Here is a 26,375-nt window from a genome sequence, read left to right on the forward strand (position 1 = left end):
AATCAAAATACAATTATACAATCTTAAACACTAAACAAAACAAATACAACTTAAAATTTTTTATTTTAGATACAACGCATGTGACCCGCGGTATACAACAAAAAATATTATACACAATAAATTCATCAATTTATAAAAATAAAAAAATCAAATAATTAACCCGCGGAGTACCGCGGGTCATATCCTAGTATAAATACGTAAATAGAGCATGGTTAACATTTGTTGTACATGTATGCACACTACAAAGCCCAAACTGTAGAACATACCAAGTGAGCAGTGCATCCCAATTGAACATCGAAATATTATAAATTTTTTGGATTTTCGATTGATTTTCCTTAATTTTTGCCGAGTTGTCACCGGATCTATACTGGATTTTTTTCGAATTGTTATTGACTTTTCACCGGATTTTATTGAATTGTCAGAGTCACTGAATCTTCATCATATTTTGTCAAATTGTCACCGGAACTTATATAGATACTTCATATTAAGTTTTAAGTACTAATTATCTCTATCTTTAATTGGTTATTCTCTCTTCAAAAATAATCGAGAAGACAGTTTCGAATTATCCATGCATGGCCTTGCAAAATAAATATAGTTTAATCGGGTATTATGAGAGAATAGACCAATATATACATAAATCTACAATGTTTTTTTTTGGATATCCACAACATATTAATGTGTTTGTCTAGGTAGTGAGACGGTGTTAAAATGAAGAAGCGCATAAGGTTAATTTTGGCAAAAAATGAGAATTTGTCATAATTTATATAAAAACTAATTTGCTTCGGATCTATTGTCTCTTTGTTAATTATCTCAATATTTTATCTGGGAAACAAACATGCAAAAATATGCTATAAAAAACCCAACTATTTTTTGAATACATGACAAAATTTACTTTTTTGAAAAGAAAAAGAAAAAGAAAAAAAAAACTACAAATTCGTGACAAGTTGAGATTGAGTTTCCGACAAGTTTTGAAGATTAGACGAGTGTTTGTGTTTATAAGGTTTAGCTTGGAAGTTTGGTATTAGAGAAGTTAATTTATTTTTCCTTAAATTTTTCTTTTCTTTTTCCTATAATTTTACTTATGTTGTACTTATATTTTTACTTATAAATCTCTATTTAATTGTTAAAATAGTATATATTGTCATAACCTGATTTGTTATTTTTCTTACTCAGTATCTCACTATTTTATTTTAAAAACCATAAATATGTTTGGTGCAAAAGATATATTAATATTGGATAAATAAGAAATTTTTTCTTTTACTCATATATATATATATGGGAATTATTGTCATTTATTTAACAGCTGTAGATTAAAATCCATATAACTATTTTAATTAAGATTGAAATGCCTTTGATTTTTTTCCTTATACATAATGTTAATTATTTAATTAAAGATAAAGTAAAAACAAATTTTAAAAATATTAAGATAAGATCTCTGTGGGCCAATCGAATGGTCTTCTCTCTCGCTCTCACCTAAACTATCAAGTAATCTCTTAACTCTCTTCGTACTTGGGACTGATTCGTTTCGTAGCTTAGTTTGTGTGGAATATAGGGTTTAATTTTCGTTAGAAGCCATGGTTAGAACCTCTATCAAAACCAATGGCTCGGGGTTAGATAGGTTAAGCGATTTACCAGAGCATTTGTCGTGTAGGATACTCTCTCAACTGTCCACCAAAGACTCCGTTCGCACGAGCGTTTTGTCTAAGCATTGGAGAAACCTTTGGTTACATGTTCCTGCTTTGGATTTGGATACCATTGATTTTCCAAATAATCTCGTCTTTAAGGAGTTCATCGATAGATTTGTCGAATTTGACAAAGAGTTAGACTTAAAGAGATTCGAGTTATTTTATGATGTTAATCATGCCCACTCTTTTGATGAGTTTCTGTGGATGATCGATGATGTGGTTAAGCGTAGAGTTGGTCATGTAACAGTTATCAATAACGTGTATGTTGTTGATGAAACGTTAGTTACCATGCCTCTCTCGCTCTATTCATGTGCAACACTGGTGAATTTGGATCTCTCCTTTGTTGCCATGAATAAGCCACAGTCAGAATTGGTTTCTTTACCTTGTGTAAAGACCATGCATCTAGATGCAGTTAAGTTTAATGGTGATGATTCCATTCTGGAGACTCTTATCTCAAGTTGTTCGGTGCTTAACGATTTAACGGTGATTGCGCATCCTGGTGATTATGCCCAAGTTGTATGTGTTCGCTCTCGATCATTAAAAAGCTTCACACTAGAGTCTCAGAGTCAGTATCAAGACCCCAATGTTGTAATTGACTGTCCAAGGCTTGAGTATATGAGTGTTATGGAATACCAACCTGCAAGCATTGTAGTACATAGTATTGGTCCCTATGCAAAGGTGAACATCGATGTTATGTTTGAAGTTGACTATGAAGATCCACTGGCAATCACTATGATCCGCAGTTTTCTCATCGCGATATCCAAAGCCCGTGAAATGACCATCTCAACTCGAACTTTAGAGGTACATTTGATTGTTTTATTCCAAAACATTATGTTTATACATATTTATTCTTTCTTTATTGCTACATACACAGCTCATCGACGGCTACCATTTGAAGGTGAAAGAGTTGCCTAAGTTTTCCAACTTGTCTCGCCTAGATGCCTTGTTAGACAAGTCTTTTTGGGATCGTTTACCAGGTTTTCTTGGTTGTTGCATCAATCTGAATTCATTCGTCCTGGTACGTTTCTTTTGCATATGGTCATGTAATTACATTAGGATTTCTATCCCAAGATAATATTACATAATTTTTTTGTTTATGTTATTAGGAACTTGACGGCCATTCAGAGATAGAGGAGATTAAAGTTTCACCACTGCTTCAAGATGCCCTATCCGCTCGTGGGTTTGTTCAGCTGAAGACACCACTTTCAGTCACAAAGACATCAAGTGAAATGAGGAAAATAGCAGCATATTTTGTGAAGAAAAGTGGCTAAAAGTAAGCAATAACATATTATCCGGGTTTCTCTCATAAATCCATTTTTATTTCCAGTTATCTACCAATATTACATTTTATGTAAGACTTTATAATTTTTTGTTGGACATATGACTTTATGATTCCTAGTTATATGGATGTTTGTAAGGTAAATTTCCCTTTTTGGTTGACATGACTTTATGGTTCCTAGGTATACAGTTATTTATTGAAATAGTGCTAGTCGTCAACTATATTGCATCTATGGTAATCTCCGAAACCCTAGCTCTCTCTGCCTAGTAAACACTTTCCTTGCTCAATACTCTTTCCAGAGTAATTGTGTCTAGCTTCTTTTTCGGACTTGATTAAAATCACACGACTTAAATTCATGCTAACCCTTTGATTTTATTTTATAAAGTTAAGTTATAACAACCTTGCTGGTGATATTAGAATTGGTCAGGAAGATATGATTAGCAAAATACAAGATTCTTTTTTTTTTTTTTTGTGATATACCAATAATTCCCAAAAAGGATGAGCTTAACACCAGCTTTTTTGCCACGTATGGATAAATCTTTGGCAATATATGGCTCGATTGGATTTTGAGTTTAATGGCTTTCATAGATTACGCTAAAATTCGATTATTTTCAATAGGTTTATAGGTTTGATCAGTAACTTTATTGTGTGCTTTAGAAAGAGTTATGGTAAGGCATACATGATATATCATATTGAGGTAGAAACACGATCGCGAGACTTCAACAGATCGATGTTCAAGAAAATACAAAGTACGATAGTATTAAAAATACCTTCAACCATTTATATATCATATAAGTTATGTGATCATCAGTCAAGTGGTGAATCAATTTTCTCAGTGGTTATGTGTTTGGAGAAGTTATATCTAGCTGCTCTCCAAAAAGCCATGGGAGTGCTCAAGGCTCAGTGACTGACTACCTATTGGTTTACAAGACTTTAGAAAGCTAGCTAGTACATGATGTACTGTACATCTGAATCTGGAAAGGACAAAGATACCTGAGAGGCGAGAGCATTTCAGGGATATCATCGGTCAATTTTGGAAAATTGAGACTACAAGAAACTAAAGTACTGTGGCTATACTTATACTTTTTAACCACGTACCCGTTTCCAATTAATTTTGTAAACCGTTTCCACAGTTCAGTATATCCGTTTATGATTCCATGCAACCTAAAAAATATATACTATTTTATAATTGTGATTTATTGTTTATTGAATTACTGATAATGTATTATTTAATTCTTTTCTTAAAAAGCTAAATATGTTAAGCACAATATATATCTTCTATATATTATAACATAGTTTTTGGCTGATGTGGCAAGTCCACAAATTTTTTTTTTACCTTTTTTAAAAAAAAATTCGACTATCATATGTACCAAACACATATTTTCTTATCCTTATCATCATCCTCTTTAAACACTTACTCAAACACACCTTATTTTATTCTAATATATCTATAATATCCAAATTTAGATTTTTCAAATTTCTCTATTATTACCATATATGATATTTTGAAATTCCTATACACTTAATGCTTTGATATTTTGAAATGCACTTTAAATTTGAATATAAATTTATCGGGTTGGTTATATAACGTACGTTAGTTTGTCCATGTCACCATGTAAATTTATTACTTCGTGTAGATATCAATAAAATACTTTAATTTATATGTGTTAGTATATGTCGGGTTATACTTCGTGTAGGTGACAATCATTTTTCCAACATATAACATTTTTGCATATTTATAGTTCTTCCAAAAACAAGATATATCAAAAAGACAAAAAAAAAATACAGTAAAATCCTCTAAATATGGGACCAAAATATTTTATTAATTTATACTGATAAGCTGTTAAAATTTCACAAAAATATGAGTTCAAACAATTTGATCTAAATAAAATAAATGTTTTGAAATTACAAAAGTTTTTAGTTTGGGACATGAAATTTTAATATTTAGAAGAAAAGACAAATCATTAGAAAAATGATTCACTAACAAAGACAATGGTTGAATTCACTTATACAAATTATATACATAAGTGATATACATAAACTTAAAATTTTGAATAGTAACCTCAGTTGTTGTATTTGAGCCGCCAATATGACTATCGAAATAAAAATGATGCATATACAGAATTTTAAAACTTGTAGAAAATGTTGGCTATTTTTATGAAATATTTATAGACGATACTCTATATAATTATTAATTTATGTTATTAATAGACTATATATTTATATATGAATTCTAAAAAATATTGTCTTATTGAATTTTGTTAATTTTTATATTTGTTCGATTTGGGACGTGTTTATTAATTTATCGAGTATTAATTTATAGAGATTTTAGTTCTACTAAAGAAATGTCATCTTTCAAGGCATTCATATAATTTCAAATCTTTCATTACATGGAGGACAAATTTATTGATAAGGAAATATCTTAAATGACTTTGTCAAACAAGAAAATTATAAAATCATAATTTATTTTTTTCTACAAATATACCTCAAGATTTTTATTGTTTTTTATTTTCGTTCTTTTTAGTTGTTTTCTTATAGACTTTCATGAACATTTTATATAATTTGTATACCATCTAAAACCACAGACAAAGAGTTCGAGATGATGAAATATATAAAATGAATTGGTTCATCAATTTCCATCATAACGATCGTGGACAACGCAATGTATATAGGTACACTTGGTAGCAACACATTTACTTTCCAAACTGGAAATGGGGGATTAGATATGTTATATATTGCACCTTAGGATTAAAGTGGTTAAGAACTTTTGATCATTTGGTAAAAAATTCTCTATATGCATTGGAAATTTTGAGTGATACTCTACTCTCTTCTTAGGAGAATCCGATATTTACTGAAATGAAGTTATTTTTGGATAGAAATGAAGACAACTTAACTAAAGTCTAAACATTTTTCATTGTATCTAGTGCAGCACAGGTACAATATCAAGATCGACACCACTCGGAAATAACATCTCCTTATCTTTTTTTATATATATATATTTATTGTCTTTTCACAGCAAAACAAATTGTGGAGAAAAAAATGTAAGAAAGTACAGTTAAACCTCTACAAATTAATAAATATTAATTTATAAAGAATTCTGATTTAGTTGTTAAAACTTTAAAAAAATTAGTTAAAACAATTTAATCTAAATAAACTTAATGCTTGGATGTTAAAATTTTTGTAGTTTTCGACTTGAACATTTAATATTTAGAAGAAATTTTTTTTTTGAAAATAAGTAACAAATATAATAGATGAACTCACAAAGACAAGCGATATACATAAATTTAAATTTATGAGTAATAACTTCAATTGTTGTATTTGAACAACATATATGACTATTGAAATTAAATTATGCATATTTAAAATTTGAAACTTACAGAATATTTTGGCTATTTTTATTAAAAATTTATAGACGATACAACAATAACATAGTTCAAAAACACAACATAACATATTTTTTATATTATAAAAGTTAGTGGTGAGATCTAGTAAAATTTCGTTTAAAAAAAATACAAAAAATATTATATATATTTATTTATGTATGTGTGTGTGTAAACTTACATTACTAGTAATTTATGTTATTAAGAAGACTATATATTAAAAATAATTATCTTATTATTATATCAATTTTGTTCATTTTTACACTATCCCGATTTGTTTATTTATATCATATTAAAAAATAATTATCTTATTATTTATCTTATTATTTATATCAAATGGTGTGTCTTAGTCTCTCATATATTTCTTGGGAGACTAAGACACACCATTAGAGAAATAAGTAGACCAACTAACCTAAAAAGATTATTGATTAATGTGGCCTCTAAAATTCTTATACAAAATGTTGCCTAGGACACTCGCCCTTTTTCCATAGTGGTGGTAATCACGGCTCTGCGTCAGCTCGTTTAGGTTGGTCCATTACATACCAACCGATCAGATCGGTTCATTAATAAAGTTCTCACTTAGACATATGGTGGTCCGAGGTTATCCGGTATTTTAGGATGTGAGATACGACACATAGCTGCATATAATGTTTTCTCAAGAGGAACCATATTAATAATGGTTAGAAAAAGTTCTTGAAAGGTGATGACTTGCAGATCAAGTAAGCTTAATATCCTTTGTAACATCTCTAAACCTCGTTTTGTTATCCTTTATGGTGAAGATATCATCTGTTCAAACAAACTCAAGCTAAGTAGTTGTAATTTTGATTAATTTCAAACACTATCAGTCTTTCATCGGATTGAATATTAATGTGTTTGGAAAAAGCAAAACATTTGATGATCGGATCACCTTATCTAGTTATATTATATGATATTTTTCTATAAAAACAACAAATTATGAATACTGATATGAAATCATCAATGACGTTAAAGTTTATAGAATTTATATAATCTTTTTGTTCAAATGAAGACTACAATTTTGTTTTGTCCTCTTTAATTTTTTTCACTAACAAAAAAACTCTAGTAACATTAATTGCTTTATCTTCCACTCCACTCCACTCCACTCCTATAAATCCCACTCAAATCTGCTTCTGATTTCATAAAAATACATTTTCTTTGTATCTTTTTTTCTTAATCTTCCGAAGATTGATTCATCAATGGCAGAGGAAGCTTGTAAAGTGCGTAGGATGAAGTTAGGGAGCCAAGGTCTTGAAGTTTCGGCTCAGGGACTTGGTTGCAGGGCCGGCCCAGACCTAAAGCCCAGCAAGCAGATGCTTTAGGCAGCAAATCTTATATGTATTTTAAAAGGCATTAAAATTATAAAAGTGTCTTGTAGTCTAGTGGTATTTAGGACGTCTAAAGGTAGTTGGGCGTGGGTTCGATCCTTGGCAACCGAAGATTTTAATATTTTTTTATTTTTAGTTATTGTAAATGGGCATCAAATTTTGTTGGGCTTTAGGCATCATGAATCTTTGGGCCGGCCCTGCTTGGTTGCATGGGTCTCTCCGCCTTCTACGGTGCTCCGACACCTGAGACTAACGCCGTGGCTCTCCTCCGTCACGCCATTAACGCCGGCGTTACATTCTTGGATACTTCCGACATCTACGGTCCCGAGACAAACGAGCTGCTTCTTGGAAAGGTAACAAATTTGGTGACTGATGACTGCTCGTGGATTTTGTTTTTGGAATTAGGGTTTTAGGCTGTGATCTAGGGTTTAGGGTTTTAGGCTTTTAGGGTTCTGGTCAATCATCAAGTGCTGGATCTGTTTTCTCTTTGTGGTGGCAGGCTTTGAAAGATGGGTTGAGGGATAAAGTGGAATTAGCGACAAAATTTGGGATCACTGCTTCTGAAGATGGAAAATTTGGTTTCAGGGGAGATCCAGAGTATGTGAGTGCTTGTGAAGCAAGTTTAAGGCGTCTTGGTGTTACCTCCATTGATCTTTATTACCAGCATCGAATTAATACCACTCTGCCCATCGAAATCACGGTATGGCTTCTTGCTTTTAATCTGTTTCAATGTGTTAAATGTTACTCATAGAGAGCCAAATATGTGATGAGTAATAAGTATTTTTAAGGAAACAACTAGGGGTAGTTAGAGATATGCATGTAGTACTCTGTTTCTTGTTGCTTTATAATTTTTTGTTTGTTTTTGTTTTTGTTTTAGTTGTTTTTGTTCAAAGATTGGAGAGCTGAAGAAACTAGTGGAAGAAGGGAAAATAAACTATATAGGTTTGTCAGAAGCTTCAGCTTCAACTATCAGAAGAGCACACGCTGTTCATCCGATAACCGCTGTGCAAATAGAATGGTCTTTATGGTCGAGAGACGTGGAAGAAGATATCATTCCAACCTGCAGGTGTGAGGAATCAAAATTAGCCATAAGTTTCTTTGTCAACATGTTTAATTCATAACATGTCTCTTTTGATATCTCTAGGGAACTTGGGATTGGAATTGTAGCTTATAGCCCTCTAGGAAGAAAAAAAGCTTGTTCGCATCTGGACCCAAGCTTGTTGAGAATCTGGAGCAAGATGATTATCGAAAGGCAAGTACATGATTGATTCAGTTCTCTATTTCCGTAAACAGACATTGTACATAAGGAGCATATTTCAAGATTTGGAGTCATCTCATGCTTCTTGATATTACTCTGTCACAGGGTCTACCAAGATTCCAACAGGAGAATCTAGACAACAACAAGATTCTCTACGAGAAAGTCCAAGAGATGGCGACAAAGAAAAGCTGCACTCCTGCACAACTAGCTCTAGCATGGGTTCACCACCAAGGAGATGATGTTTGTCCTATTCCAGGAACCTCCAAGATCCAAAACCTCAACCAGAACATTGGAGCTTTATCAGTGAAGCTCACTCCTGAAGAGATGGTTGAGCTTGAAGCCATTGCTCGACCGGATTTCGTGAAAGGGGAACGATATGACAACAACATGGTTACTTACAAAGACTCAGAGACTCCACCATTGTCTTCTTGGAAAGAAAAATAAAATACATGTTTGGAAACTGTTTTGAGGGTATACCGCATTGGCCAAATCGAGGTAATATTGTGCTGAAGATGTGTCTGTGTGAAATAAGTTAAGTATATGGGTGTGCGAGTTTGCAATAAGAAAGAACCAATGCCTTAGAAAGAATAAAGGTTTTGTACAAAGCAATGCATTATGCTTTCAAGAATAAAATATGCATAATGCATTATGAAGATTCCATTACTTTATCTTGAACGGGGTGAGAGAAAAAGTGGTTGCAACTTGCAAGTTCCACAAGTTAATAATTGATTGAGAAAGAAAGTGAATAGATGTTAGACTATATCAAAAATGAATTTGACTTATGAAGATTCCATTACTTTATTGGTTAACAAATTCAATTTTGTTTTCGTTAAGACAGGAAAAAACTGCACCAATTAGACAAAAGCGACACGGCTTTTTCTTGTTCATCATCACACCAACCAAACTCCACTCAAATTCACAGCTCTACCTAGACAAGTCAATAGACAAAGAGAGAGAGAGAGTTGTGACAAGAGATTCATGGCGGAACCTTGCCGAGTGAGAAGGATGAAGCTAGGAAGCCAAGGCCTTGAGGTATCGGCGCAAGGCCTTGGTTGCATGGGCCTCTCTGCTTTCTACGGTGCTCCCAAGCCGGAAACCGAAGCCATCGCTCTCATCCACCACGCTATTCACTCCGGTGTCACTTTCCTTGATACCTCTGACATTTACGGTCCTGAAACCAACGAGGTTCTTCTCAGCAAGGTTCGATTTTTGATCATTCCCCATCTTCGATTTCATATTGATATTGTTTAATAGAGGAACTGGCCTTGATTCGTTGAGCTTCATAGCTGTAGAAAGGATTCCGATGTTGCAAGTTTGGATTTTTGTTGAAAATTTGGATTTTTGTCAGGCTCTGAAGGATGGAGTGAGAGAAAAAGTGGAACTTGCCACCAAATATGGAATCAGGTATGCAGAGGGGAAAGTAGAGTTTAACGGAGATCCTGCGTATGTAAGAGCTGCGTGTGAGGCAAGTTTAAAGAGGCTAGATGTTACCTGCATTGATCTCTATTATCAGCATCGAATTGATACTCGTGTCCCTATCGAAATCACTGTAAGTAAGCCCTCTCCTTTTCAATCTTCCTTGATGGTTTTGCAACTTTCAAATGAAATGGAAGTTATGTACTTCATCTCCGTGGCTAGGGACATGTTGGGGCTAATATAGAGTTGAAGAATTTAGATTTCAGAACCTGTAAAATGATCTGGTGAAATGATCTTGAACTGAGCGGTTTGGAGGCTTTCTCATCTATCATCACCTGTAAATAGTCCATCTTGCGAGGATAGGATTGTCACTTAGTCCTTCCAATGTGGGATCTTATCATCCCCCTAAGAATGTTTCATTTGAATAGACTCCTCCATTAGGTTTGACACTGAGCTCTAATTGGGTTGCCACACTTGATGACCTTTATAGAAAGCCGGCACCTTTTGCTGAACTTAACAATCTCTTTTGTCTGTCAATTTCAAAGATAGGAGAGCTGAAGAAGCTAGTTGAAGAAGGTAAAATAAAGTATATCGGTTTGTCAGAAGCTTCAGCTTCAACTATTAGAAGAGCACATGCTGTTCACCCGATAACCGCTCTGCAAATTGAATGGTCCTTATGGTCGAGAGATGTGGAAGAAGATATCATTCCAACTTGCAGGTATCCAGATTTCATTTAATCCTCCTTTCTTGATGCACTATCTATCAAGTACGTAACATCTTCTCTCTCTTTCTTCAGGGAACTTGGAATTGGAATTGTTGCTTACAGTCCTCTGGGACGAGGTTTCTTTGCATCAGGACCCAACCTTGTTGAGAACCTAGACAATAATGACGTCAGAAAGGCAAGTACACAGCCTTTTTATGACTTGTTTGATTGATGAACTGTTGGTAATCAACTCACTGTTTATCTGCTCAACTCTGTTTCTTATTGCAGACTCTACCAAGATTCCAACAGGAAAACTTAGTTCACAACAAGATTCTCTTTGAGAAAGTTTCTGCAATGTCGGAGAAGAAAGGGTGCACTCCCGCACAACTAGCCCTTGCATGGGTTCATCACCAGGGAGATGATGTTTGCCCCATCCCAGGAACCACTAAGATTGAAAACCTTAACCAGAACATTGGAGCTTTATCAGTGAAACTTACTCCCGAAGAGATGTCTGAGCTCGAGTCCCTTGCCCAACCAGAGTCTGTGAAAGGAGAAAGATCCATTAGCATCCTGACCACGTTCAAGAACTCTGAGACTCCACCATTATCTTCTTGGAAAGCCGCTTAAAATTGTCCGAGTTTCTCTGGTTGTTGTGGGGTTCATGACACTGAAGTGGTCTAACTTATATCAGCCAGATCAAGGTAATAAATGTGTTAATGCCTTGAAGAATAAATAATTTATAGAGTTCCCCAGGTGAAAACTTCAATTTACATTTCATACATTGTAACCAAACTCTATAAACAAATATATGTTCTGATACAAACTTAAATAACGTTTACACCAAAAATCTTACCAAGCTATCTATATCGTCACCCAACTCTATGAAGGATATGTGCGATGAAAATGTCTCGGTTCCATCTCTTTTGTTCTTGTTTTTTTCTTCTGCATTTCCCCCACTTCTCCTTTTTGATTTTCATAATTAGTTTTGCAGATAAAGATTTCCATAATATTCAACAAAAAAGTATAATTTTCATAAAGCTAAGAAAAAGTATTTATTTAAAAAATTAACTCACAGGTCATTAGATTTACTTCAATTTAATAGAGAGGTAAAGTGTTTAACTTAGACTCCGATGAGTAACATTAATTACATAATTGCATAAAATTATCACATAAATTGCAAATTGAAAACTCGCAGAAATTGTAGAATGAAAATTTGTGCTGATTCAATACATTTGTATACCCATTTACTAGATTTTAACCCGCGGTACACCGCGGGATGATTTAATTTTAAAGTTAGTATAAAAATATTTTGTAAATTGTATCTCCTTATAACATATTTATTTATATTATAGTTTACAATTGTTATTAAGTAACGGTATACCACGAGTCCACGAGATAATTATTAATGAACTGAGGATTTAACCCGTATTAAAGCGGTATATAAATATTGATTCAAATTCGTCCGCCATATAAATCATTTCCGAAATATAACCCGTTCCGTAATTTCTTAACCCGTCCTGTGATTTGTATTAAAAAAAATAAGGATTAAATCCGTATTGAAGCGGCGGATTAATGATATTTTAATCTTTTTATTATTGTTGATTCAAAAACCCGTCCCGCCAAACCCATCCCGCCAAAAAACTCATTTATTTTATTAATGTTCTTATTTATGATATGATTCTGAATCATTGTCTAAATATTTTAATCGATATAGAACGTTGAACACACATTTTCGTCAATTGGATAATATATGTCCGTTTTTAAAATTTCGAATCACAGTATATGCAGAAAAAAAATTGATTTTTTTTTTACTTTATGTATTATATGATGATTCAAAACAGTTAAAAACAAATCAAACAAAGGTGATAGGAGAATCATAATTATAAATCTTAATCAAATCTTCTAAAAATCTAAATTATTAAATATGGAATATCCAGTGTATGAGTTGGGTTAAATATAACCCGACCCAACAAATTTTTTGTGAAGGAATTTTTAAAATGGGTCGGATATCCGATATACCCGAAAGATTTTTTACCCACCCGTCACAAAAAGTGCTGCGATTATACTAGTATAGATTTGCAGAATGAGTTATAGGCGAAAAAGGCAAATTTGCGTTTTGTCAAACATCGTAGATAATTTTTTTTTATTAGTAAACTTTTTGCATAGTCGCATTAGAAAATGTCATTCAATTTAATAAACTTATAAAAAATATAATTGTTGTTAAAATATTATAACAACAAAAATAAAAATAAACCTCTTCATAAACATTATTAATAGATTTTAAATTTGAATTAACAAGAAAAAAAAATTGAAGTTTATAGTTTCTCACAAGTGAAGAAGACTGTTAAGAGTATATTTGGTTAAAAGGAGTTTGACTTGTGAAAATTCCATTACTTTTTTTGGTTAACAATTTCAATTTTGTTTTCGTAAAGAGGAAAAAAAACTGCACCAACCAGACAAAAGCGACACACGGCTTTTCTCTTCATCATCATTCATCATTCACCAACCCACCACCTCCAACAACAATAACTCCACTCAAAATTCACAGCTCTACAAGAGTCACCTAGACAAGTCAAGAGACAGAGAAAGTTCTGACTTCTGACAGAGATTCATGGCGGAAGCTTGCGGAGTGAGAAGGATGAAGCTGGGAAGCCAAGGCCTTGAGGTATCGGCGCAAGGCCTCGGTTGCATGGGCCTCTCTGCTTTCTACGGTGCTCCCAAGCCGGAAACTGACGCCATCGCTCTCATCCACCACGCTATTCACTCCGGTGTCACTTTCCTTGACACCTCTGACATCTATGGTCCTGAAACCAACGAGGTTCTCCTCGGAAAGGTTCGATTTTTATGATTCCCGATCTTCGATTTGATCTTCGGTTTTAAAATTTTGTTCTCTTTTGGGCAACAAAGAACGATTTAGAGATGGGAATTGGCCTTTGATTTCTTTGAGCTTCATAGCTGTAGAATTGATTTCAAAGTTTGGATTTTTTTCAGGCTCTGAAAGATGGAGTTAGAGAAAAAGTGGAACTTGCAACCAAATTTGGGATCAGTTATGCAGAGGGAAAGAGAGAGGTGAGAGGAGATCCTGAGTATGTAAGGGCTGCTTGTGAGGCTAGTTTAAAGAGGCTAGATATTGCCTGTATTGATCTTTATTATCAGCACCGTGTCGATACTCGTGTTCCTATCGAAATCACTGTAAGCTTCCTCTTGCAAATCCTCCTTCATGCTATAGTTTCAAAGTTTACAATTTGGTTAGTCTTAGTCTTTTACTCTTGTCCCTACCGAAATCACTGTAAGCCCTCTTGCCAATCCTACTTAATGGATTTGAAACTTTCAAATGAAATGGAAGTTATATAGTTCACTACTTCAAGAGAAATCTCAGAGAGCTTCACATCTTGGCTTGGTTTATCGGACTAATAGGGACAAAGAAAATAGATTGGAGATGATGTTTTCTGCTTAGGTTATTACTCTTTCGAAGTGGCTAGCTTATTCACAAAGAACAATGTCTGGTGTAATGATCTTTAACTGAGAGATTTTGAGGCTTTCTTATCTACTTTCACCTATAAGTACTCTCCTAAGCCAGCTTGTGAAGATAGGGTGCCCTTTGGACCTATTAGCCATTCACTTTTTCCTCTCCTTTCCAATGTGGTATGTTTGGTGATAATTAGTCCCTCAGTACCATCTCCTCTAAGGATTTTTCGTATGAATAGACTCTGTTAGGGTCGGTTCTGAGCTCTACTTCCTGACCTTCATAGAAAGCCGAAATCTTTTCCTGAACTTAACCATTTTTTTGTCTGTCAATTCCAAGATGGGAGAACTGAAGAAGCTGGTTGAAGAGGGTAAAATAAAGTACATTGGTTTGTCTGAAGCCTCTGCTTCAACTATCAGAAGAGCGCATGCTGTTCACCCAATTACTGCTGTGCAGTTAGAATGGTCCTTGTGGACGAGAGATGTGGAAGAAGAAATCATTCCGACCTGCAGGTATTCAGGTTTCATCCTACTTTCCTGGTGCAATATCTATCAATCATGCAAATTCATATTCTCTTTCCTTCTTCAGGGAACTTGGGATTGGGATTGTTGCTTACAGTCCTCTAGGACGAGGTTTCTTCGCATCTGGACCCAAGCTTGTTGAGAACCTAGAAAAGGATGACTTCAGAAAGGCAAGTACATAGTCTTTGTGTATGACTTGTTTGATTGATGAACCTTACATAACCTGTGGATAAATCAAATGACTTTATACAAACTCAATTATTGCAGGCTCTACCAAGATTCCTAGAGAAAAACTTAGACCACAACAAGATTGTTTATGAGAAGGTTTGTGCAATCTCGGAAAAGAAAGGATGCACTCCTGCACAGTTAGCTCTGGCATGGGTTCACCACCAGGGAGATGATGTTTGTCCCATCCCAGGAACCACTAAGATCGAAAACCTCAACCAGAACATTGGAGCTTTATCAGTGAAACTCACTCCCGAAGAGATGACTGAGCTTGAGGCCATTGCCCAACCAGGTTTTGTGAAAGGGGAAAGATACAGTAGCATGATACCCACTTTCAAAAACTCTGAGACACCGCCATTGTCTTCTTGGAAAGCTGCTTAAAATCGTCTGAGTTTGTCTGGTTGTTGTGGGGTTCATGACACTGAAGTGGTCTAACTTATGTCAGTCAGATCAAGGTAATAAATGTGTTAATGCCGTGAAGAATAAATAATGTATAGAGTTCCCCCAAGTGAAAACTTCAATTTACATTTTCATACATTGTAACCAAACTCTAAAAAATAAGTAGTTATTTTCACTTGAAGTTATTTTCACTTGAAGTTATTTTCGGTTTGGTTTAATTAAACCAGGATTCGGGTGTTATTTTCGGTCCAACACTTAAACAAGCGAAGCGACCCAATTGGTTGGTTAATCATCATCTTCATCGAGTCACACCCTAGTTTGCCACTAAACCGAAAAAATGAATCTGGCCTGCCATTTTATGATCTATATGCCACTATATATATGTGTTATCTCCATTTTACCCTTAATGAATTATTCCTTATTTAATTTTTAAAAAGCAAAAGAGAAAATAAAAAAAAAAACAAAACTCTCAGTATGTGGGTCCCAAAAAACGTTTAGCGTATGATTTTTTTTTAATGTTGTATTTACTCGATATATGGGTCCTACTAAAAAGTTTTTTTTTTTTTTTTTTCGGCAGAATAATACTCATAGTTGTCCAGTTGTACTATCATAATCATAGTTGAACTTTCCACAGTTTTCATAATTTGCAGTTGGACGAGACTGTAAATTATTTTGCATTACCAAAGTTTTCATAATGGAACATTGGTGAAAACTACATTTTCACTTTTTTTACTTCATATATGGTGATTATATACTAAGTATTCCTTATAGTAGAAAGGATGTTTTATGTGAAAACAACATTATTTCTTAGAAGTTATTAATTGTATTGATCCGAAATAGTTTGTTTATATTTTGGGGAATTTAATATATAATTTTACGTTTATAATAAATCAAATTATTATAAGTTATAAATTAGGATTCTATAAAAAAATTCTCCAAAAAAATCTTCAAATATATATAAACTATTTTAAATCAATACAACCATAATTTATAAATTTTGTAGCAAGCTTTGTTTTTTTTTTTGTTTTTTCACATAAAACACTCCTTCTAGTATAAGGAAGACTTAGTACATGATCACCTCGTATGAAGCAAAAGAGGTAAAAACCAAATTTTCCTGAACATTGTATTATGAAAACCTCGTATATGCTAATTAATAGTGAACAATCATGTGTCCAACTACTAATTAATAATTTATACAATAGTTCAACTGAAAATACGAAAAATTCGCCAAAGTCCAACTATGAATATGAGAGTACAACTGGACAACTATGACTATATCCAGCCGCCAAATCCAAACGTGCATTTTACTCAGGCCCACAACTGTGCACTTTAGTCGGACCTACAACTGTGCATTTTACGACACGTAGGATGATTTTAAAACATTTTATATTGAAACATTTTATATTTTTTTTATTTTTTTTTTCTACTTTTCTTCTTTCTCAGTTTATCTAGTTGGACCGAATAATTAGATCTCAGTTGTACCTAATAATTGCAGTTGTACCAAAATATCATCAAAGTACATAAACAAAAGATATAGTTTACCATATATAAACATCAGTTTCGTTGGATCTGTAGTTTTCAGTTTCAGTGTCCGCTTCATCTTCTTTCTCTCAAGTAGTGGGTTATTGGATTTGGGTCGAATTATTTTGGTTGGGTCTGTAGTTTCCAATCATCTAAAAGGTACATTTCCATCGCTTTTGATTTTTTAAAAAATGGTAAATAAAATTACAAAGAAGACGGTGGCATTCTAGCATTTTTTTCCGGAGAAAGTGGCTTTCTAGCCATTGTTTCATCTTCATCAGAGATCAACCCAACTTCACTCAATGCTGATGATGCAGTCTCAGCTCTTAAAAAGCATAAATCAAAGTGAAAGAAACCATTACCACCGTGGGTCGTTCGATTGCAACTAAATAATGTGAATCATTTCCAGTTCAACAATGGAAGGTCTTCGAGAATCTGAGCATCTCTTCGTCAATAAGGACCTCGTCGTGCGTCTCTCTCTCTCTCTATTCATCTATATATTTCCTTATCTGTGTTGCAGACATTAAACGATAGATAAAGGAAATGATGTCATGTGATCATCTCAATTTAGGATTTTCCTGGTTTATGTCTGCTACACTAAACCCTAAATGATCGATCCTCTTCAGTAGTAGCTTAAGAATCTCCATGGTCAAAAAGGCTTCTTTATTTTCTCTCACTAATATCATTGTTGCTTTTTTTTTATGGCTGGATTAGGAATTTTAGTTATCAATGGAGCAATTGGCACAAACCCTTTTTCTGATTTTAGTCTTTTTCACATGACAGGATGATTATGTCGAAATTTCCGGTAAAGATGATACATCAGAAAGTTCCAATGTCAAAAGGAAAGTTGAAAGTCTCTTCTGTGTTATGAGAAAGAGAACTTGTAGGCACAACTCTGTCGATGATGATGATATGTTTCCGGATTTAGATAATAATGCAGAGAAAGGTGATGGTGATGAGGATATACGAAATTGTCTGAGACCTGAAAGTGACTTCTGGTTTGAAAATCTTACGGATAGTCCTTATGATCCATTGGATGAAGGTACCATTGTAGACGACAGTGGCAGTGACACAAACATATCTGAATCTTCAGAATTTGATGTTATATCGGAACATGTTCTAGAAGAAAATGATTTGGTAACGGGATCGAAATCTTTGGCTATATGGTCCAGTGAGGATAAGGGAGCTCTGGTTAGTAAATGGTCTTTAGAAACTCGGAATTCTATCTTGTTGTTATCTCCTGATGAGCATGGTGTAAGGTCTAAAGAAGATGAGGTGTTATCATCTGTTTCTGCATCCACAAAGAAATTACAGCATATCATTGATCCCCAAATTATCTCTGGACATAGTAATGACATCTCTCTCTTCCATATAGAACGGAAAAAAGATCGAATATTCTGCATCACTGGGCATTGTGAAGATATATTGAGGTGCAGTGTCAACAAAGAAGATTCAGAAATCCCATGCAATTTTGATATCTTCAAGAATGATGGCGACAAATCATCTGCAAATGAAGTTAGATGTGGAGATGTCATCAACATGCAGGGGTCTATGGAGATAATGTGCATTAATGATGAGCTTACACTGTGGAATAAAGACAATGAACCAATACCGATCAGCATTGTTCCTCCTGATGGTTGGGAAAGCGTATTGCTAGAAACATGTTCACTTCATCAGATAGACAGATGTATAAATGAATACAATGTTCGTGATGATAACATTGGCCTTGAAATATCTCCAATACCTTTAACAAAAACTCTGGAAAGACCTAGTAGGCCATTGTCAGTTTGTGGCTCTATAGCTGCAGTCAGAAACTTACCTCTAATGGAAGATAGCTCAGGTGCTTGTAGTTCTTTGGATGAACAAGTATATGCAAATGCTAATAGCTCTGAGGACAGGGACGCAGAACTTGCTCAAACCCCATCAACTCTATATCAGGAAGAAGTGGATGGAGAAGATGAGATTGACATTGATGCAATGGTAAACCCTGATTACTCTATACACAATCGTGTCACAAATTATCATTCAATGTGTTTTCTGATCTCTGATATCACATGAAAACATCTCCAGATCCGCAAATTGAATCTAGTCCCAGATGATTCAGATTCATGCTTCAACAGGGAAGGTAAACCGTATGGCTTATGATGTCCAATCAATCATGTAACTAATTCACACTGTTGCATCCAAAGAGAATGTAAAAAAAAAAAACAGTTATGTCTCTCTCAAACTATAGTTGTCTCAATTATGGTTCGCTTCATGATACCTAGAATGGAACATATATAAGCACCCAAGACACGCCTTAATTGGATTGGAACACTGCACAAGAACTTCATTGCAAAGAGCAAATATGTTTCATGGGGCAATTGCCATCCTGCATTGTCGTGATTCAAAGCATTTTGTCAGAAAACGCGAGGTATGTTAGACAAAACATTTTCTTCTGTCTTGATGTTTTCATGTCGTCTCAAGTCCTCTTAGTTACATGGCAGAAGATCATTTATTTGTCATAGGTAATTATTGGGAGATCATCTGATGGCCTGAATGTTGACATTGACTTGAGTAAATATAATTATGGGAGTAAGATATCTCGGCGTCAGGTGATCCTCTTTCCCTTTCCCAAATTAAAATTAGTTCACTAGTTAAGTTCTTAATTACCATCTTGCTAATGTGCTATATTTTCTATCTCTATATTAAGGCATTGGTTAAGCTAGAGAACAACGAATCATTCTCTCTAAAGAACCTTGGAAAGCGACATATTCTTGTAAATGGAGAAAAACTCGATACAGGACAGATTGCAACCCTCACATCGTGTAGTTCAATCGATGTAAGTCCGAGCTTATGCTTTGCACTAGTGTGTTTATGCATCTTTCTTTAACTAGAACGCCCAAATTTTGCAGATTAGAGGAGTAACCTTTGTGTTCAAGATTAACAAAGAAGCCGTGAGACAATTCTTGAAGAACAACACACGAAGAAAGACCGAGGAAGACACCAAATTCAGATGGTGCGAATAGATTCTGTTAAATTCTCTTTTGCTCTACCACTCTCTGCATAGTCTTAATGACCCATCCACATGATTTAAATGTCCAACCTGACTTAGGGTTAGGAGTTTAGACACCTAATGCCAATGAATGAATGATCCCATCATATCTGTGTTAATGCCTTGAAGAATAAACTTTGTATAGAGTTTCCCAAGTGAGAACTTCAATTAACATTTCGTACATTTTGACCAATCTCTATTAGGAAGATTTGTTCTGTAACTCTTTCAAGCTAAAACCTTACCGTAACAAAAGCTCCCTGTTCATCCAACTCTATGAAAGATCTGCTGCGACGTATCGGTTCAATCTCTGTTCTTGATTTCTTCTTCCGCATTTTCCACTTCTTCCCAATCGATTTTCCTGTAACCATGTTTCCTCTGTCAGCTTCTATTCAATTACTTATGCTTCTTCTATTACCAATTTAGAGTCTCAACAGTGAAGATCAGCTTCTTCTCTAATCTCTATCAACTTCTACTCAATAACTTGTGCTTCTCTTACCAGTTTTTAGAGTCTCAGTGGTAGTAGTTAATCCATCATCTTATTTTCCGTTTGATTAAACTTGATTGGTATACTTTGGTTTAAGAGTGTTGGTTTAGTTAAACCAGGATTTGAGTTCAATCATCATCATCATCATCATCATCATCATCAGTCAAATCAAAACTCTACGAGAGAGAGAGAGAGACTGAGAAATTCATGGCGGAAGCTTGCAGAGTGCGGAGGATGAAGCTAGGAAGCCAAGGCCTCGAGGTATCGGCGCAAGGCCTTGGTTGCATGGGCCTCACCGGTCATTACGGTGCTTCCAAGCCGGAAACTGAAGCCATCGCTCTCATCCACCACGCTATTAACTCCGGCGTTACTTTCCTTGACACCTCTGACATGTATGGTCCTGAAACTAATGAAATTCTCCTTGGAAAGGTTCGATTTTGTTAGTATCTGATATTTCATTTCGTTCTCTGCTGGGAAAACTTAGAGATGGGAATTAGCCTTGATTTGTTTGAGCTTCATAGCTTTAGAAATGATTGGTCACTTGTTGAAACTTCGAATTCTGTTAGGCTCTTAAGGATGGTGTGAGGGAGAAAGTGGAGCTTGCGACCAAATTTGGAATTAGCTATGCAGAGGGAAAGAGGGAAATTAAGGGAGATCCTGCCTATGTTAGAGCTGCTTGTGAGGCTAGTTTGAAGCGGCTAGATGTTTCCTGTATTGATCTTTATTATCAGCATCGGATCGATACCCGTGTCCCTATCGAAATCACTGTAAGCCCTCCTCTTACTTTCAATTGAAATGGACGTTACTTATACTTCAGGTGGGCTTGAGTGTGTCTCAGTAAGCTTCACATCTTTGGATTGGTATATGTTTTGAGATGATGTTTTCTGCTTAGGTTACTCTTTTAGAAATTGCTAGCTTATTCATATAGAACCGACTTCTGGTGAAAGTATCTCTCATCTACCACTTAAAAGCCACCTTGTGAGGATAGGGTGCCCTTTAGAGTTTAGACTTATAAGCCATTTACTTAGACACTTTTCCTTCCAATGTGGGATCTTATCATCTCCCTTAATGATTGTTCGTTTAAATAGAAGATCCTCTCTAGTTCGATTGCCATACTTCCTGACCTTTATATAGAAAGCTGTTTTGCTGAACTTAACAAATGTTTTGTCTGTCAATTCCAAGATGGGAGAACTAAAGAAGCTGGTTGAAGAGGGTAAAATAAAGTACATCGGTTTGTCTGAGGCCTCTGGCTCGACTATCAGAAGAGCGCATGCTGTTCACCCAATTACTGCCGTGCAGTTAGAGTGGTCCCTGTGGACGAGAGACGTGGAAGAAGAAATCGTCCCAACCTGTAGGTATGCAGATTTCATCCTCCTTTCATGATGCATTAATTCATCAATCATGTAACGTCTTGTCTTCTTTCTTCAGGGAACTTGGGATTGGGATTGTTTCTTACAGTCCTCTTGGACGAGGTTTCTTTGCATCGGGACCCAAGCTTGTTGAGAACCTAGTCAATAATGACTTCAGAAAGGCAAGTACACAGCCTTTTTATGACTTATTTGATTGATTAACCTTAAAGAAGCGGTGGATAAATCAAATGACTTTATATAAAACTCAATTATTGCAGGCTCTACCAAGATTCCAACAGGAAAACTTAGACCACAACAAGATTCTCTACGAGAAGGTTTGTGCAATATCAAAGAAGAAAGGATGCAGTCCCGGACAACTAGCCCTCGCATGGGTTCACCACCAGGGAGATGATGTTTGCCCCATCCCAGGAACCACTAAGATTGAAAACCTCAACCAGAACATTGGAGCTTTATCAGTGAAACTCACTCCTGAAGAGATGTCTGAGCTCGAGACCATTGCCCAACCAGAGTCTGTGAAAGGAGAAAGATACATGGCAACAGTGCCAACCTTCAAAAACTCTGACACTCCACCGTTGTCTTCTTGGAATGCTGTGTAAAACTGTCTCAGAGTTTTCTCTGGCCAAACCGATTGTTTAAAGAGTTTAAATGTGGTTCTGGCCAAAGGATGATTTATGTACCCATCTTATATACTGTGACTAGTCTTACAATAACTCTTACAAGCTAAAGGCTTACCAAAACAAAGGTTATCTGTTCAATCTCCTCTGCTCTGATTTCTTCTTCCGCATTTTCCACTTCGCCTTTACCAATTTTTCTATACCCATGTTTCCTCTACCAGCTTCAATCCAATTACTTATGCTTCCCTAGCTACCAATTAATCAGCTTCTTCTCTTTGAACTTCTAGTCAACAACTTCTATAGTAAAAACATCATTGTTATTTTCGGTTTTGGTTAATTATGCACTTCATCATCAACTTGAAGTTCAACAACTCTGCTCGCGCGAGGGAGATGAATCCATGGCAACTTGCGGAATGAGGAGGATAAAGCTGGGAAGTCAAGGCCTTGAGGTATCGGCGCAAGGCTTTGGTTGCGCTCACTACGGTCCTTCAAAGCCGGAAACTGACGACATTGCTCTCCTCCATCACGCTAATATCTCCGGTCCTCACACCAATGAATTGCTCCTCGCCAAGGTTTTGATTTCGATCAGTTTCGAGAGATTGTTAGAGATGTTTGGGGTTTGTGTGTTCTCATTTGGTCGAATCCCAAACAACAAAAACTTGGCATTGATTCTTTTCATGAATTTCATATTTGTAGTATGTAGAGATGATGATTACATTGTTGAATTTGTTTAACTCTGCCAGGCTTTGAAGGATGGTATGAGGGAGAAAGTAGTGCTTGCTACCAAATTTGGATGCATTTTGGTTAAGGGAAAGAGAGATGTTAGAGGAGATCCTGAGTATGTTAGAGCTGCGTGTGAGGCTAGTTTAAAGCGGCTAGATGTTTCCTGCATTGATCTTTATTATCAACATCGGGTCGATGCGCGCGTCCCTATTGAAATCACCGTAAGCCCTCCTCTTGCAAATCCTCATCCATGCCATTGTTTCAAAGTTTTCAAGTCAGTTCGTCTTAGTCTTGGGAAATGATTGAACTAATAGGCTCTCTGACAGTAGATTGGAGGCGATGATATTCGCTTGCGTCACTTTAAGTGAACATTGGAGCTTTATCAGTGAAACTCACTCCAGAAGAGATTTCTGAGCTCGAGACCATTTCCCAACCAGAGTCTGTGAAAGGAGAAAGATACATGGCCACAGTGCCAACCTTCAAGAACTCCGACACACCACCGTTGTGTTCTTGGAATGCTGTGTAAAACTGTTTGTGAGTTTCTCTGGCCAAACCTATGGTTTTAAGAGTTTAAGGTGGCTCTAGCCAAAGGATGATTTATGACTTTATGTATAGAATACATTATTTTCTACCCATCTTATACACTGTGAGTCTGTGACCAGGTCTCTGCATAGTCTTAGTGATCCATATCAGCATGATTTAAACGTCCCACCTGGCTTAGCGTTAGGAGTTTTAGACACCTAATGGCTAATGCCAATGAGTATTCCCATCATATTTGAACATTTTCCACTTCTTCCATTTAAAACTTAGCTAGAGCCAATGATTTGGAACCAGCCTACAAGACTTCCAAGTAGACAAACTATAGGTGACAAAAGATAAAACTTGCCACGTACAGTATTCTCAAATAAAGAACACAAATTGTAGATAAGAACATGAAGACCAAAAACTACCTAATAATACAAAACTTGCCTACTCAAGAAGACATGACTCGTTGACTCAGGATTCAAGACCATGAAAAAAACAAATAATCGATTAGGTGAAGACTACTGAGCACAAAGTGTTGACACATCTTTGAAGATATATCACTCAAACACGTACGTATACATAGTTCTCATGTAAGACTAAAAGAAAGATCTTTTGTAAAAGCACTTTTGTAAAAGAAAGAGGCAATTTGAGAGTTTTTTTAATCACACCACTCATCAACCCAACTTCAACAACTACTCCACTCAGTTCTAAACTCTACAAAAGAGAGAAAGAGAGAGTGAGATTTGTGACAAAAATCCATGGCTGAAGCTTGCAGAGTGAGGAGGATGAAGCTAGGAAGCCAAGGCCTTGAGGTATCGGCACAAGGCCTTGGTTGCATGGCCCTCTCCGCTCGCTACGGTGCTCCCAAGCCGGAAACTGAAGCCATCGCTCTCCTCCACCATGCTATCAACTCTGGTGTTACTTTCTTTGACACCTCTGACATGTACGGTCCTGAGACCAACGAGTTGCTCCTAGGCAAGGTTCGATCTACGACTTTATCTTTTTTTATTCAAAAGATTGTCCTAGATATTTTGGTTTTTTATCTTTTAGGAAACAAACTTAGACCACAACAAGATTTTGTATGAGAAAGGTTTGTTGAAATTCATTGTATTGTCAGGCTCTGAAAGATGGCTTAAAGGGGAAAGTGGAGATTGCGACCAAATTTGGATTCTTTGTAATAGAGGGGGAAATTTCCGAAATAAGAGGAGATCCTGAGTATGTAAGAGCTGCGTGTGAGGCAAGTTTAAAGAGGTTAGATATTGCCTGCATTGATCTCTATTATCAGCATCGTGTCGATACTCGTGTTCCTATCGAAATCACTGTAAGCCTCCTCTTTCCCAATCCTGCTTCATTCTATGGTTTCAATGTTTCCAAGTTACCAACAGTTTCTTTGTCTGTGAATTCCAAGATGGGAGAACTTAAGAAGCTAGTGGAAGAAGGTAAAATAAACTATATTGGTTTGTCAGAAGCTTCAGCTTCAACTATCAGAAGAGCGCATGCTGTTCACCCCATAACCGCTGTGCAAATAGAATGGTCCTTATGGTCGAGAGACGCGGAAGAAGATATCATTCCAACCTGCAGGTGTGAAGAATCATAACTAGACATAAATTTCATGCTTGTTTACATGTTTTATTCACAGTTTCTTTATATTTCACCAGGGAACTCGGGATTGGAATAGTAGCTTATAGCCCTCTAGGAAGAGGCTTCTTAGCATCAGGACCCAAGCTTGCGGAGAATCTGGAAGACGATGACTTCAGAAAGGCAACTACTGTTATTTGCATTTGAATACATGATTGATGAACCTTTGCTCATTTGTGTTCTTTATCGCAGACTCTACCAAGATTCCAACAGGAAAACTTAGACCACAACAAAATTCTCTTTGAGAAAGTATCTGCAATGTCTGCGAAGAAAGGATGCTCTCCCGCACAACTAGCCCTTGCATGGGTTCATCACCAGGGAGCTGATGTTTGCCCCATTCCAGGAACCACGAAGATCGAAAACCTCAACCAGAACATTGGAGCTTTATCAGTGAAACTTACTACCGAAGAGATGTTTGAGCTCGAGTCCCTTGCCCAACCAGAGTCTGTGCAAGGAGAAAGATATATGGCCTCAGTGTCCACCTTCAAGAACTCCGACACTCCGCCGTTGTCTTCTTGGAAAGCCGCTTAAAACTGCATGAGAGTTTCTCTGGCCAAACCGCAAAAATAACATGTTAAGAGTTTGTGTTCATGTTCAGAGTCTACAAAAATAATATGTTAAGAGTGTGTGTTGAATGTTCAGAGTCTTCAATGTATAGTTTATATGCATCTTATAATCTGCGACCAACCTCTAATCTAAAACATTACATTCACCATTTCAACCATTAAGACAAATCTGTCTGATTTGAGAGAAACAGCTCATGGAAAAAAGAGGAGCCATACCATATGGCA

The 26,375-nt window shown here is 35.7% G+C and overlaps 8 protein-coding genes across 10 annotated transcripts; all 8 read left to right on the forward strand.

The window, feature by feature from the left end:
• The first annotated feature begins 1,515 nt into the window (after positions 1 to 1,515).
• LOC9324189 (F-box protein At1g60400) lies at positions 1,516 to 4,330 on the forward strand. The gene is made up of 3 exons (XM_002886548.2): positions 1,516 to 2,486; positions 2,560 to 2,703; positions 2,792 to 4,330. The coding sequence occupies exons 1-3, from the start codon at positions 1,575 to 1,577 to the stop codon at positions 2,954 to 2,956; spliced, it is 1,221 nt and encodes a 406-aa protein (XP_002886594.2). The 5' UTR covers positions 1,516 to 1,574; the 3' UTR covers positions 2,957 to 4,330.
• A 3,103-nt stretch (positions 4,331 to 7,433) lies between these two features.
• LOC9322661 (probable aldo-keto reductase 6) lies at positions 7,434 to 9,551 on the forward strand. Its single transcript, XM_021034441.1, is given in 7 exon segments — positions 7,434 to 7,634; positions 7,892 to 8,040; positions 8,187 to 8,387; positions 8,581 to 8,753; positions 8,832 to 8,874; positions 8,877 to 8,939; positions 9,051 to 9,551. Coding segments are annotated over 7 exon segments (1,044 nt in total). The 5' UTR covers positions 7,434 to 7,558; the 3' UTR covers positions 9,390 to 9,551.
• A 240-nt stretch (positions 9,552 to 9,791) lies between these two features.
• LOC9322662 (probable aldo-keto reductase 5) lies at positions 9,792 to 11,924 on the forward strand. The gene is made up of 5 exons (XM_021034443.1): positions 9,792 to 10,145; positions 10,294 to 10,494; positions 10,907 to 11,079; positions 11,158 to 11,260; positions 11,353 to 11,924. The coding sequence occupies exons 1-5, from the start codon at positions 9,924 to 9,926 to the stop codon at positions 11,689 to 11,691; spliced, it is 1,038 nt and encodes a 345-aa protein (XP_020890102.1). The 5' UTR covers positions 9,792 to 9,923; the 3' UTR covers positions 11,692 to 11,924.
• Positions 11,925 to 13,536: 1,612 nt separating this feature from the next.
• LOC9322663 (probable aldo-keto reductase 4) lies at positions 13,537 to 15,864 on the forward strand. Its single transcript, XM_021034442.1, has 5 exons — positions 13,537 to 13,897; positions 14,056 to 14,256; positions 14,870 to 15,042; positions 15,119 to 15,221; positions 15,319 to 15,864. The coding sequence occupies exons 1-5, from the start codon at positions 13,676 to 13,678 to the stop codon at positions 15,655 to 15,657; spliced, it is 1,038 nt and encodes a 345-aa protein (XP_020890101.1). The 5' UTR covers positions 13,537 to 13,675; the 3' UTR covers positions 15,658 to 15,864.
• Positions 15,865 to 17,287: 1,423 nt separating this feature from the next.
• On the forward strand, positions 17,288 to 20,452 carry LOC9322664. The gene is made up of 7 exons (XM_002886552.2): positions 17,288 to 17,663; positions 17,980 to 19,176; positions 19,267 to 19,321; positions 19,464 to 19,609; positions 19,704 to 19,790; positions 19,889 to 20,017; positions 20,091 to 20,452. The coding sequence occupies exons 1-7, from the start codon at positions 17,613 to 17,615 to the stop codon at positions 20,202 to 20,204; spliced, it is 1,779 nt and encodes a 592-aa protein (XP_002886598.1). The 5' UTR covers positions 17,288 to 17,612; the 3' UTR covers positions 20,205 to 20,452.
• A 413-nt stretch (positions 20,453 to 20,865) lies between these two features.
• LOC9322665 (probable aldo-keto reductase 3) lies at positions 20,866 to 22,821 on the forward strand. Its single transcript, XM_002886553.2, has 5 exons — positions 20,866 to 21,143; positions 21,281 to 21,481; positions 21,897 to 22,069; positions 22,143 to 22,245; positions 22,342 to 22,821. The coding sequence occupies exons 1-5, from the start codon at positions 20,922 to 20,924 to the stop codon at positions 22,678 to 22,680; spliced, it is 1,038 nt and encodes a 345-aa protein (XP_002886599.1). The 5' UTR covers positions 20,866 to 20,921; the 3' UTR covers positions 22,681 to 22,821.
• Positions 22,822 to 22,938: 117 nt separating this feature from the next.
• LOC9322666 (probable aldo-keto reductase 4) lies at positions 22,939 to 24,082 on the forward strand. Of its 2 annotated transcripts, none has more exons than XM_021034474.1 (3): positions 22,939 to 23,270; positions 23,442 to 23,642; positions 23,748 to 24,082. In XM_021034474.1, the coding sequence occupies exons 1-3, from the start codon at positions 23,097 to 23,099 to the stop codon at positions 23,748 to 23,750; spliced, it is 378 nt and encodes a 125-aa protein (XP_020890133.1). In that variant the 5' UTR covers positions 22,939 to 23,096; the 3' UTR covers positions 23,751 to 24,082. The 2 variants fall into 2 exon arrangements, with proteins under 2 accessions (XP_020890133.1, XP_020890132.1); XM_021034473.1 differs by having other exon boundaries at positions 23,751 to 24,082.
• Positions 24,083 to 24,494: 412 nt separating this feature from the next.
• Positions 24,495 to 26,312, forward strand: LOC9322667 (probable aldo-keto reductase 2). Of its 2 annotated transcripts, XM_021034437.1 has the most exons (5): positions 24,506 to 24,926; positions 25,064 to 25,267; positions 25,355 to 25,527; positions 25,605 to 25,707; positions 25,777 to 26,312. In XM_021034437.1, the coding sequence occupies exons 1-5, from the start codon at positions 24,705 to 24,707 to the stop codon at positions 26,113 to 26,115; spliced, it is 1,041 nt and encodes a 346-aa protein (XP_020890096.1). In that variant the 5' UTR covers positions 24,506 to 24,704; the 3' UTR covers positions 26,116 to 26,312. The 2 variants fall into 2 exon arrangements, with proteins under 2 accessions (XP_020890095.1, XP_020890096.1); XM_021034436.1 differs by having other exon boundaries at positions 24,495 to 24,926; positions 25,064 to 25,527.
• Positions 26,313 to 26,375: the final 63 nt, after the last annotated feature.

The sequence above is a fragment of the Arabidopsis lyrata genome, assembly GCF_000004255.2.
Source record: "Arabidopsis lyrata subsp. lyrata unplaced genomic scaffold ARALYscaffold_2, whole genome shotgun sequence".
Classification (NCBI taxonomy): Eukaryota; Viridiplantae; Streptophyta; class Magnoliopsida; order Brassicales; family Brassicaceae; genus Arabidopsis; species Arabidopsis lyrata.

What these genes read in the sequence shown, in the direction of transcription:
- LOC9324189 (XM_002886548.2), top strand. Translation starts at nt 1,575, where the DNA reads ATGGTTAGAACCTCTATCAAAACCAATGGCTCGGGGTTAGATAGGTTA. An exon ending in TCTCAACTCGAACTTTAGAG is followed by an intron (nt 2,487 to 2,559) that starts GTACATTTGATT and finishes CTACATACACAG; the next exon opens with CTCATCGACGGCTACCATTT. An exon ending in ATCTGAATTCATTCGTCCTG is followed by an intron (nt 2,704 to 2,791) that starts GTACGTTTCTTT and finishes TTATGTTATTAG; the next exon opens with GAACTTGACGGCCATTCAGA.
- LOC9322662 (XM_021034443.1), top strand. Translation starts at nt 9,924, where the DNA reads ATGGCGGAACCTTGCCGAGTGAGAAGGATGAAGCTAGGAAGCCAAGGC. An exon ending in ACGAGGTTCTTCTCAGCAAG is followed by an intron (nt 10,146 to 10,293) that starts GTTCGATTTTTG and finishes GATTTTTGTCAG; the next exon opens with GCTCTGAAGGATGGAGTGAG. An exon ending in GTGTCCCTATCGAAATCACT is followed by an intron (nt 10,495 to 10,906) that starts GTAAGTAAGCCC and finishes TCAATTTCAAAG; the next exon opens with ATAGGAGAGCTGAAGAAGCT.
- LOC9322663 (XM_021034442.1), top strand. Translation starts at nt 13,676, where the DNA reads ATGGCGGAAGCTTGCGGAGTGAGAAGGATGAAGCTGGGAAGCCAAGGC. An exon ending in GTGTTCCTATCGAAATCACT is followed by an intron (nt 14,257 to 14,869) that starts GTAAGCTTCCTC and finishes GTCAATTCCAAG; the next exon opens with ATGGGAGAACTGAAGAAGCT. An exon ending in AAAAGGATGACTTCAGAAAG is followed by an intron (nt 15,222 to 15,318) that starts GCAAGTACATAG and finishes CAATTATTGCAG; the next exon opens with GCTCTACCAAGATTCCTAGA.
- LOC9322664 (XM_002886552.2), top strand. Translation starts at nt 17,613, where the DNA reads ATGGAAGGTCTTCGAGAATCTGAGCATCTCTTCGTCAATAAGGACCTC. An exon ending in GTAAGATATCTCGGCGTCAG is followed by an intron (nt 19,791 to 19,888) that starts GTGATCCTCTTT and finishes CTCTATATTAAG; the next exon opens with GCATTGGTTAAGCTAGAGAA. An exon ending in CATCGTGTAGTTCAATCGAT is followed by an intron (nt 20,018 to 20,090) that starts GTAAGTCCGAGC and finishes CAAATTTTGCAG; the next exon opens with ATTAGAGGAGTAACCTTTGT.
- LOC9322665 (XM_002886553.2), top strand. Translation starts at nt 20,922, where the DNA reads ATGGCGGAAGCTTGCAGAGTGCGGAGGATGAAGCTAGGAAGCCAAGGC. An exon ending in GAAATCGTCCCAACCTGTAG is followed by an intron (nt 22,070 to 22,142) that starts GTATGCAGATTT and finishes TTCTTTCTTCAG; the next exon opens with GGAACTTGGGATTGGGATTG. An exon ending in TCAATAATGACTTCAGAAAG is followed by an intron (nt 22,246 to 22,341) that starts GCAAGTACACAG and finishes CAATTATTGCAG; the next exon opens with GCTCTACCAAGATTCCAACA.
- LOC9322666 (XM_021034473.1), top strand. Translation starts at nt 23,097, where the DNA reads ATGGCAACTTGCGGAATGAGGAGGATAAAGCTGGGAAGTCAAGGCCTT. An exon ending in ATGAATTGCTCCTCGCCAAG is followed by an intron (nt 23,271 to 23,441) that starts GTTTTGATTTCG and finishes TAACTCTGCCAG; the next exon opens with GCTTTGAAGGATGGTATGAG. An exon ending in GCGTCCCTATTGAAATCACC is followed by an intron (nt 23,643 to 23,750) that starts GTAAGCCCTCCT and finishes CTCTGACAGTAG; the next exon opens with ATTGGAGGCGATGATATTCG.
- LOC9322667 (XM_021034436.1), top strand. Translation starts at nt 24,705, where the DNA reads ATGGCTGAAGCTTGCAGAGTGAGGAGGATGAAGCTAGGAAGCCAAGGC. An exon ending in ACGAGTTGCTCCTAGGCAAG is followed by an intron (nt 24,927 to 25,063) that starts GTTCGATCTACG and finishes TTGTATTGTCAG; the next exon opens with GCTCTGAAAGATGGCTTAAA. An exon ending in GATATCATTCCAACCTGCAG is followed by an intron (nt 25,528 to 25,604) that starts GTGTGAAGAATC and finishes ATATTTCACCAG; the next exon opens with GGAACTCGGGATTGGAATAG.